The sequence below is a fragment of the Camelina sativa genome, chromosome 16, assembly GCF_000633955.1.
Source record: "Camelina sativa cultivar DH55 chromosome 16, Cs, whole genome shotgun sequence".
Lineage (NCBI taxonomy): Eukaryota > Viridiplantae > Streptophyta > Magnoliopsida > Brassicales > Brassicaceae > Camelina > Camelina sativa.
The window spans coordinates 27882428-27892582 of NC_025700.1; the positions used below are offsets into that span (position 1 = coordinate 27882428).

General features: G+C 35.0%; 2 protein-coding genes across 2 annotated transcripts; one reads left to right on the plus strand and one right to left on the minus strand.

Annotated features, from left to right (window-relative positions):
• Positions 68–2835, plus strand: LOC104752903 (leucine-rich repeat extensin-like protein 2). The gene has a single exon (XM_010475160.2). The coding sequence runs from the start codon at positions 419–421 to the stop codon at positions 2621–2623; it is 2205 nt and encodes a 734-aa protein (XP_010473462.1). The 5' UTR covers positions 68–418; the 3' UTR covers positions 2624–2835.
• Positions 3023–4517, minus strand: LOC104752904 (rho GDP-dissociation inhibitor 1-like). Its single transcript, XM_010475162.2, has 5 exons — positions 4197–4517; positions 3990–4056; positions 3557–3781; positions 3337–3461; positions 3023–3228 (listed from the first exon to the last, which is right to left on the minus strand). Exons 1-5 carry the CDS (start codon positions 4380–4382, stop codon positions 3157–3159), a joined length of 675 nt encoding a protein of 224 aa, XP_010473464.1. The 5' UTR covers positions 4383–4517; the 3' UTR covers positions 3023–3156.

Consider the following 10155-nt stretch of genomic DNA (forward strand, 5'->3'; position numbering starts at 1 on the left):
AAAACCATATTATTTGAATTATCGAGAAACGCGTTTTAGTGTAGGTGCTTTCAGAGAATCTTTGGGGACATGTATCCAAGTTTATACTAGAGTTAAAGTCGGTGACGGTGGCTCCAATAGTCCAATCTATGGCCGCGTAATTAAAGGTCAGTCTTTTGTCTCCTCCCTTAGACGTGCCAATCAATATGTCATTATTAAACTATAGACCCCAAATTGATTGATTACTTAATAATTCTATATGAAATTTAGATACGACTTCTGTGTGTTTTTATTTTATAAACAAGCACATGGAGTTCTTAGATGTCACAAAATTAGTGAGGTAGGGTCTCTTGTCCCATGTGCTAAAAACTACATTTTCTCCCAACAAAAACCTCTTAAGTTTTTCTCAAACTCTCTTTGAAACAAAGCAACGAAAACAATGTTGTTGTTACCTTCTTCTTCTTTTCTTCGTTTATTCTTCTTTCTCTTCCTCTTGTTCTCTGTTTGTAATTTCTTGCAGACTAGAGCCGCTGATGATGATGATGATGATGATATAAGCGGTGATGGTATCAAAGTAGACCCGAGTCTCACCTTCGAAAACCCGAGTCTTCGACAAGCCTACATTGCTCTTCAGTCATGGAAACAAGCTATCTTCTCTGATCCTTTTAACTTCACAGCTAACTGGAATGGCTCTGATGTATGTTCCTACAACGGTATCTTCTGTGCTCCTTCTCCTTCTTCGAAAACTCGAGTTGTTGCGGGTATTGATCTTAACCATGCGGACATGGCTGGTTATTTACCACGTGAGCTTGGTCTCCTAACTGATCTTGCACTCTTCCATCTCAACTCAAACCGGTTCTGTGGAGAAGTTCCTATCACGTTTAAACACATGAAGCTTCTCTTCGAGCTTGATTTAAGTAACAACCGTTTCGTTGGGAAGTTCCCTAACGTTGTCTTGTCTTTGCCTTCACTCAAGTTCTTGGATCTTCGTTACAACGAGTTTGAAGGCGGTATCCCAGCTAAGCTTTTCGATAAAGAGCTCGACGCAATATTCTTGAACCACAACAGGTTTAGGTTTGGGATACCTGAAAACATGGGAAACTCTCCTGTTTCTGCTCTAGTTCTTGCGGATAACGATCTTGGTGGTTGCATACCTGGTAGTATCGGTTTCATGGGAAAGACTCTCAACGAGATCATCCTCTCTAACGATAACTTAACCGGTTGCTTACCACCACAGATCGGAAATCTCAAGAATGTGACAGTCTTCGACATCAGTTTCAACCGCTTAAGCGGTCCGTTACCGTCAAGCATTGGAAACATGAAGAGTTTGGAACAGCTTAATGTTGCTAACAATAGATTCACAGGAGTTATACCAAGTAGCATTTGTCAGCTCTCTAACCTTGAGAACTTCACTTACTCTTCCAACTTCTTTACCGGTGATGCACCGAGATGCGCGGCTCTTTCGGGAGATGACGTGGCGGTTAATGGCTCGATGAATTGTATTGCTGGTAAAGAACGTCAAAGATCGTCTGAAGAGTGTTCTTCTCCTGCCTCACGCCCTGTTGATTGTAGTAAGTTTGGTTGCAACAACTTTTTATCTCCTCCGCCACCGTCTTTTAGGATGTCACCTACCGTCCGAGTACTTCCTCCTCCAGCAACACCGCCTCCGTCTTCGAGAATGTCGCCTACGTTTAGAGCAACCCCGCCGCCGCCTTCTTTTAAAATGTCGCCTACTTTTAGAGCAACCCCGCCACCGCCTTCTTCTAAAATGTCGCCTTCCGTCAAGGCGTATCCTCCTCCGCCACCGCCAAAGTATGAGCCATCTTCGCCTCCTCCTCCTTCTTCCGGAATGTCGCCTACCGTGAGAGCATACCCTCCACCGCCCCCGCCGCCACAATCTCCTCCTCCGCCATACATTTACTCATCTCCTCCACCGCCGTCGCCATCTCCTCATCCGCCGTATGTCTACTCATCTCCTCCGCCACCTCCGCCCGTAGTTAACTGTCCACCCACAGCACAAAGTCCGCCACCGCCACCGCCTCCCCAATATTGGCAAACTCCTTCACCAAGGGAATACTATCCATCACCTCCTTACTACCAATACACGTCTTCTCCGCCACCGTCACCACCGCCTACTTACTACGCCGCTCAATCTCCACCACCGCCGTCTCCGGTATACTACCCTCCTGTAACAACAAGTCCTCCACCACCGGTCTACTACACACCGATAACACAATCTCCTCCGCCACCGCCGGTCTACTATCCGCCGGTTACACAAAGTCCACCTCCGCCACCAGTATACTACCCACCGGTGACACAAAGCCCTCCGCCGCCACCAGTCTACTATCCGCCGGTGACACAAAGCCCTCCGCCGCCACCAGTCTACTATCCCCCGGTGACACAAAGCCCTCCACCGCCGCCACCGGTCTACTATCCACCGGCAAGCCCAAACCAGTCTCCACCACCACCGGAGTATCAATCACCACCACCAAAGGGATGCAACGATAGTCCAAGTAACGATCATCACTACCAAACACCAACACCGCCTTCTCCGCCGCCTCCATCATACGACGACACACCTCTCCCGCCTATCCGCGGTGTCTCTTACGCATCACCTCCTCCACCATCAATCCCATACTACTAAGTTTAAACCATGCATCAACTAGTGGTTAAACGTGGACACACTAGTCACAATGATTAAAATTCTTTTGGCTTCGAACCTATTTGTGTGTTTTGGTTGATACGAGACATTCGAGTTATTTTTTTTCCGATGAATATTTTGTTCTTTTATTTCTTGATTAAACACAGAATATGAAGTATATAGTTTCACTGTTTCACTTATTTTCCTATTGGTTACACATCTTCTATATATATATATATATGTACTTTCTTCGATAATGTTCAGTATAAATATACATTCCTTTCACTTTAGAAGTTCACGATTTTACACTAACACTCGAAGGAGAGGGTTCTCAAAGTTTGTGTGTTTGCGAAGTTTAAAAAGTGAAGAGAAAATATCAAAATTGCAAAAAATAGTATCTTATTCATGCTCATATAATCGGAAAACTAAATAACTTTTTCTAGTCTGCAAAATCGAATGTAAAGATAATAAAAAAAAAAGTTATAAAAAATGAGCTTAATTTGGTTTAGACTTGAGAGAATGTATGATTCGGTGGATCATTGCCAACTCTTGCGGATGTCGAAAGTGTAATTGATCTCCAAGTAGCACTTATTATCGTCATCAACGAACTGAAATATGTTAACAAGATAGCCTCAAACTCATCAACTATTGTAAAATTAACTAAATCAATTTTTTTGAAAACCAAATCTTTCGAAAATTTATATGGAATGATATACCTTAGTTCTTGCGGAATAGGATCCTCTAGCAAACATACCAGACGGTGTCGTTTCTTCAGGCATTACATGTTGGTAAGGCTCAGCTTGAGGACTAAACGTCCCAAGCATTGCTTTCGTACTATCCACTGCTCATAAGCAACAAAAACACCGAACATTAGAATTCGGAAAAAGACATTAAACAACGACGAAGATACAAGCAAAAAAAAAAAAAAAAAATTACCCTTAACACCAGTTTTCCATACGGTATTGTTATAGCGAAGGCCTGAAACGATATTGTTTGTGACACGGAAGTTGAAGACAAGTGTGTACTTAGAACCTTCCTTTATGGTAAACCAAGGGCCTTTCGGGTTCGGCAACCCATCATCGGGTATCGTCAATAGCATTTCCTCTCTGTCCGGTGATCTTATTGTGAGGTCTAGTATCTTTACTACCGGATCCGGTGTCTCTGTATTTCATTTTGTAGTAAACCAAAATTTCATTCAACTATAACATGCATGATTCGTCCCTCTTGTATACTTAACTTGAATCAGAACAAGTGAGACCCTAATAAACTTTTTAATCATTTGAGAGCTATATACACATTTGAGTCTTAATCGATATTCTAAAACCAGTTACGAACCATAGATCTACACCAAGTTATGTATTTGGTTTACCTCCAACATCCTCTAAATCCACAACGCTAAGAAGCTGTTCCTTCCATCTCCTCAAGCTTTCATCATCCTATCATTCGTAGAAAATATAAAATTTTATTAGATCCTTAAGTTTCCATTTGATGCAAGAAAAATCATATTATTGATTTTCCATTTCACTAAATTCATACAAAAAGATATTATTATATAAACAAATAAGATAAATTAGACCTTGTCTTTCTCAAGTTGTTCTTTGAGAGCGATCATGGGACCGAGTTGGAGCTTCTTGTCTTCATCGTCTTCATCATCCTCTGTCGGAGACAAAGAGCTCTGACTGTTCTGTATGCTTAACCCAATGTCTTTTTCTGATGTCTCTCCTGAAGCTTCTCCTTCCTTCTTGTCATCATCCAAAGCCATCTTATTTTTCTTCTAACCAAAAACAAAACAAAAAAATCAAATTCTCTTGTTGATCTAATAAGATCTTAGACAATGTCAACCGTTGGATTGGATTAGAATGCTACGATAGCTATAGAGGTGAAAAGAGAGATGAAGAGAAAGAGAGTTTTGGTGTGTTTTTGTTGAGGAAATTTTATATTTGGAGCTTGAAGAAATGGTCATGTGGTGATCCTATAATCTTGTAAATCTCAGTCTCAAATCAAAATTGTCTAAATATATAGGTATTCTATATAATGCACGTATATTTGTATGGATACACGTAACACGTCTAAAGGACTGTCCTATGTACATACATATGTAATGTAGGGAATTAAATTACTTATCGGAGAATAGATTCGTCTAGTTGGGCTACTGTCAGTTTCCTTAACCCAATTGTGGCCTTCTGAGGTTTTTAATTTGTAGTGGACTGGATTCAATTCGAGTGGAAATAGAAAAGAAAAAAATGTAACGGGACAAAAGGTACAAATTCGGAAATTTCAATGTAAGCAACCCTATATCTTGGCTAGAGGAAGGGGATCAAACTAGTTTTCTTCACTCTGAGTCTTAAACCTGCCTCTTAGCCAGTTTCAATTCTTGACTTGCTCTTAACTGAGCTAAACTGAAACCCAATTCCAACAAACTACATGTGCATTCAACTTGGAATGTGAATAGTTCATATGAAATCTCCAACCCAAAGCCCATACTAGTTTCCGACTCATATACAGAAAACTAACTCGGGTACTTTGTCATTTAAAAGTGTTTATAGTGGCCAATCATGATTCAATAATAAATCGCAATGGAAAGATTCGAACCTTTTTTGTCCATTGAACGACTATAAAAATTGGTCACTGACAAAAAAAAAAAAAACTTTTTGAGAATGTGATATTCGTGGATTTTATTCATCATAAACGTCTATTTACCGTCTTGTCTCTGAGTTTTTTGGATGCGTTTGATCATGAATATTTTTAAAAAGCTTTACCTAGAATTTATTGTCCTAGAACGTTAAAATCCAACGTCATCATATCATCAACATTTGTGCATGTGAATGCATGTGGATTCTATGAATGTATTATAAAGTTTTTATTTTATTATTTGTTTTTATTTTTTGTGCACCCAAGTTTGATTTATTTATTTATAACTATGTATTGTAAAGTTGTAGATATTAATTAAATAAAATACTCTTCTATAGGGACCATTATAGTTGCCAAATTTGATGTGAATGAAGCAGAAGAAAGAAGAAGAAGAATGTGCTTTAGAAAAGGAATTTATAAATGACAACTCTGAAAAGTAGAACGCTCTTTCCAGAAGGATATACAGTACTAAAATGGTAATCATATCCAATTCTCTTATGTAATTTCTAAAAATCTGTAGTTTTCTTCAAGCACAAGAAATATTCTAAAAACCCAAGACACGATAACGTACGTCAAGCTCCTTGTTAAAAGATTTTCTTGTGATTATCAAAGTTTGAATCGATCATACTATAGTATGATATTAATATCCGGGTTTTCACAGTTGTCGGGGGTTAGTAAAAAATTTGGTTCACGTAGACATGTTTCAAATATTTTTTTGTACGTAATTACGTGTAGACATTTTTTTTTGGTATGGGTGTAATTAAGATTACGTGCAGACATCAAACATCGTCAACTGTGAAACATTGTGTTTATAAAAACTTGTGGTACATTAATTATAAGAAAATACTCCCTCCGTTTCAAGTTTAAAAATATAGGATGTTTGAGTGAAATTACGCATATTAAGAAATATTTACTTTTAAAAAGTTTAATCAATCATAAACAAGTCTGCTTAATATAAAATATAAATTTAATTTAAAAGCTGCATAGAAAGTGGAAACATCCTATATTATGAAACATAAATACTTCTCTAAACATTTTATATTATGAAACGGAGGGAGTATATTTTTTAAAAATATCCTTATAATCAGTAAATTATATCATTTTACATGTCTATTTTTGAATGGATACGAATGATAAATTAATTTTTAAAACTATCTTGCACTCCCTCCGTTTCAAAATATATGATGTTTTAACTAAAGCACGTAAATTAAGAAGTCTTTATTTTTAACAAGTTCAACCAATCAAAAACAATACTGCATAATATAAAATACTAAACTAATCTAAAAGTTGCATAGAAACCTGAAAGCCTCCTATATTATGAAACAAAAAACTGTTTAAAAACATCTTATATTTGGAAACGCAGGGAATAATAAATATTTCCATCTGACTCCGGCCTGAACATTTGTACTATTTTCCTTTTTTTTGTTAAAAGGTTTTTGACTGATTATAAGTTTATAACGTATGTTAATTACACATCAATGATCATCGAAAAAGTAGGATATTCACCGACAATATCGCAAAAATTCTTCTGATTTTATTTTCCCAAAAACCACTTTACCATTCAGTCAAGTACTAGTCTATAACTATAACTGGTTGAACTATTTTAAGAAACTGTTCAATTAGCATGATTCTTGCAACAAAAAAAATAATATATATCTTTATATTAAAAATTAAATAACAAATTAGCTTCAATTTTTGGACAGTAGATATTAAATTAGCTTAGTAGAGATAATATACATATATATATAAGAATGGATCAGAAGTTTAGTAAACAAATAAGAAAAATAGATTCCATCTTTGGTTTAGCGGTGGTGGCCAACTATTTGGTGACGGAGAGAGATTCTTTACATTATGGGATCAATCTTCACATGTGGCCGACCAATGAATAATCAACAAATGGCAGATCTTTCACCGTTGAACTAAATTAGTGCTTAAAACGAACGGTCGAGAAATAATACAGCTGCTGTTAGGAGACAATTATACTTAAGATTGTCCGACTTTAGGATTACACATGTTCAAGGCATGCCCGCATGGGGTCGTCTAACCATAATTCCGATGCAAAAAAGCGAATTATTTCCAACTTTATTTTTAATATAGATCTGAATGAAATATTATAGTTTAATGATAAAATGTACGAGAAGACCTACCTTTTTATTAATATTAATTTTCCTTTTATAAAAATTTATATAATTTAAATTTAAATGTTGACAAAATGACGGTACTAACACAAATTATATTGTTGACAAAAAAAAATAACACAAATTATATTTACAAAGATAATAAACACACACAAACATATACCATAGATGGTCTGAGCATTTTTCTGAATGGTAACAAAAACTAAATATGTGCTGCATGATGATATTTTATATTATATAATATGTAGATTTATTTCTATACAAATCAGAAACAAATGTTTTAACAAACTAATATATGATGAGTCTTACTAATTTTGTTTAGCTGTTGCGGTGACAAAAGATATGTTCAATGAAAACTGATGCATTACTATATATGGCTAATAGAGAAAAAGGGTATAATACTTACAATTTTGCTTATCTCCATGTTATATATGAATAAAAACTTAGACAAGAAAACTATCCATATACAATAACATATTTACCTCATCTAGTTTACCTTTCTAGTTCTTGATATATAAATCTTTTCTTCTGTTAGTTTTTGAAGTATTCGAAAATTCTAATGATTCTTTATATGAATTATTATTGATGTTTTTACTCCCATTTTCAGAAAATAAGTAGGACACATCGTTATGGGGCCATCTTAGCCGTCCAACACTTTTTTTTTTTCTTTAATCAGCTTTTCCGCTGGCCTACCTTTACAGATGTAAATTACGTGTCCATACCCATTTGTTAAAATAAAAATTAGCAATTTGATTACATATTCAAAATAGCGTTTGATAAAAATTGACACTTCAATTTTCAATAGCGCAGGCAATATGCTCCGTCCCTTTCCATATGATAGTCGTTTTTAACTTTTTAACATAGTACTTACATGTCATTAATTAAAGTTATTATACTAGATTTATGAGTATAATTTTTCGCATTAGTAACTAAACGAAATAACATTTTNAGTTTAATGATAAAATGTACGAGAAGACCTACCTTTTTATTAATATTAATTTTCCTTTTATAAAAATTTATATAATTTAAATTTAAATGTTGACAAAATGACGGTACTAACACAAATTATATTGTTGACAAAAAAAAATAACACAAATTATATTTACAAAGATAATAAACACACACAAACATATACCATAGATGGTCTGAGCATTTTTCTGAATGGTAACAAAAACTAAATATGTGCTGCATGATGATATTTTATATTATATAATATGTAGATTTATTTCTATACAAATCAGAAACAAATGTTTTAACAAACTAATATATGATGAGTCTTACTAATTTTGTTTAGCTGTTGCGGTGACAAAAGATATGTTCAATGAAAACTGATGCATTACTATATATGGCTAATAGAGAAAAAGGGTATAATACTTACAATTTTGCTTATCTCCATGTTATATATGAATAAAAACTTAGACAAGAAAACTATCCATATACAATAACATATTTACCTCATCTAGTTTACCTTTCTAGTTCTTGATATATAAATCTTTTCTTCTGTTAGTTTTTGAAGTATTCGAAAATTCTAATGATTCTTTATATGAATTATTATTGATGTTTTTACTCCCATTTTCAGAAAATAAGTAGGACACATCGTTATGGGGCCATCTTAGCCGTCCAACACTTTTTTTTTTTCTTTAATCAGCTTTTCCGCTGGCCTACCTTTACAGATGTAAATTACGTGTCCATACCCATTTGTTAAAATAAAAATTAGCAATTTGATTACATATTCAAAATAGCGTTTGATAAAAATTGACACTTCAATTTTCAATAGCGCAGGCAATATGCTCCGTCCCTTTCCATATGATAGTCGTTTTTAACTTTTTAACATAGTACTTACATGTCATTAATTAAAGTTATTATACTAGATTTATGAGTATAATTTTTCGCATTAGTAACTAAACGAAATAACATTTTATAATTAATTAAAAACCTTACGAAACAAAGTCTTACTAGTTTTCATACTTACTTTTTTTTAAGCTTGGGGATATTTTTCAGTAATTTCAGTAAGGATGAAGAAAACGTTAACTAATAAACGTAATTAATAAAACATTAATCAATATACTTTTTTAAGACAGATCCTGAAGAGTTCTACACGAAGAGGAAACTGCGGCGAGGATTTATCTGATGTGGCAAATCAAACCAGGCAAATATGTGGGTCCAATTCAAGTGGAATCCTACGTGGCATACAGTCACGGGTCAGCGATCGGATACAACTTGTCGCCACGTCAGTATTTCTGACTTTGGTGGGTCCTATCCACCGGCCTGTACTTGTCGACGTAGATTTATTAACATTGAAAAGTTTTTTTTTTTGTTTTTTTTTAACAGTGTCCTAAAATAAATGTTGGGTAAAAAAAAATAGAAAACTGAAAGCTACAAAAATAAAAAATAAAAAATTTCAGGATAGTACTGATCAACGACTCAAAATAAAAAATGAAAAGAAAAGGAAAAAAGATGTCCAGCTATACGAAGTATGACGCAATACATGGCCACACATCTCAAGTTTAATAAAGGATGCTCAACTACATCAAATATATGTTTGGCATGGCCACATGTACCAAGTACTTGACGTCATGTGTTTTACACCATGGACATAAAATCTCGATTCACTGGGTCCTTTCTCCCGGCAACGACCGGCGTTGACTCATCAGAACCATAATCGGGGAAAACTAAAACCCGACCCGAGCACCTGCAACCAAAATAAAATACCCGACCCGGATCCAATTTTAATGGGCTTTTTATCTAAATTAAAAAAAAACACAG

Excerpts from the sequence above, each read along its gene's own strand:
- LOC104752903 (XM_010475160.2), top strand. The coding sequence starts at position 419 with ATGTTGTTGTTACCTTCTTCTTCTTTTCTTCGTTTATTCTTCTTTCTC.
- LOC104752904 (XM_010475162.2), bottom strand. The coding sequence starts at position 4,382 with ATGGCTTTGGATGATGACAAGAAGGAAGGAGAAGCTTCAGGAGAGACA. Across the intron at positions 3,462-3,556 it reads ATGGAAAACTGGTGTTAAGG|TGGATAGTACGAAAGCAATG; the intron begins GTAATTTTTTTT and ends GCTTATGAGCAG. Across the intron at positions 3,229-3,336 it reads CCTATTCCGCAAGAACTAAG|TTCGTTGATGACGATAATAA; the intron begins GTATATCATTCC and ends AACATATTTCAG.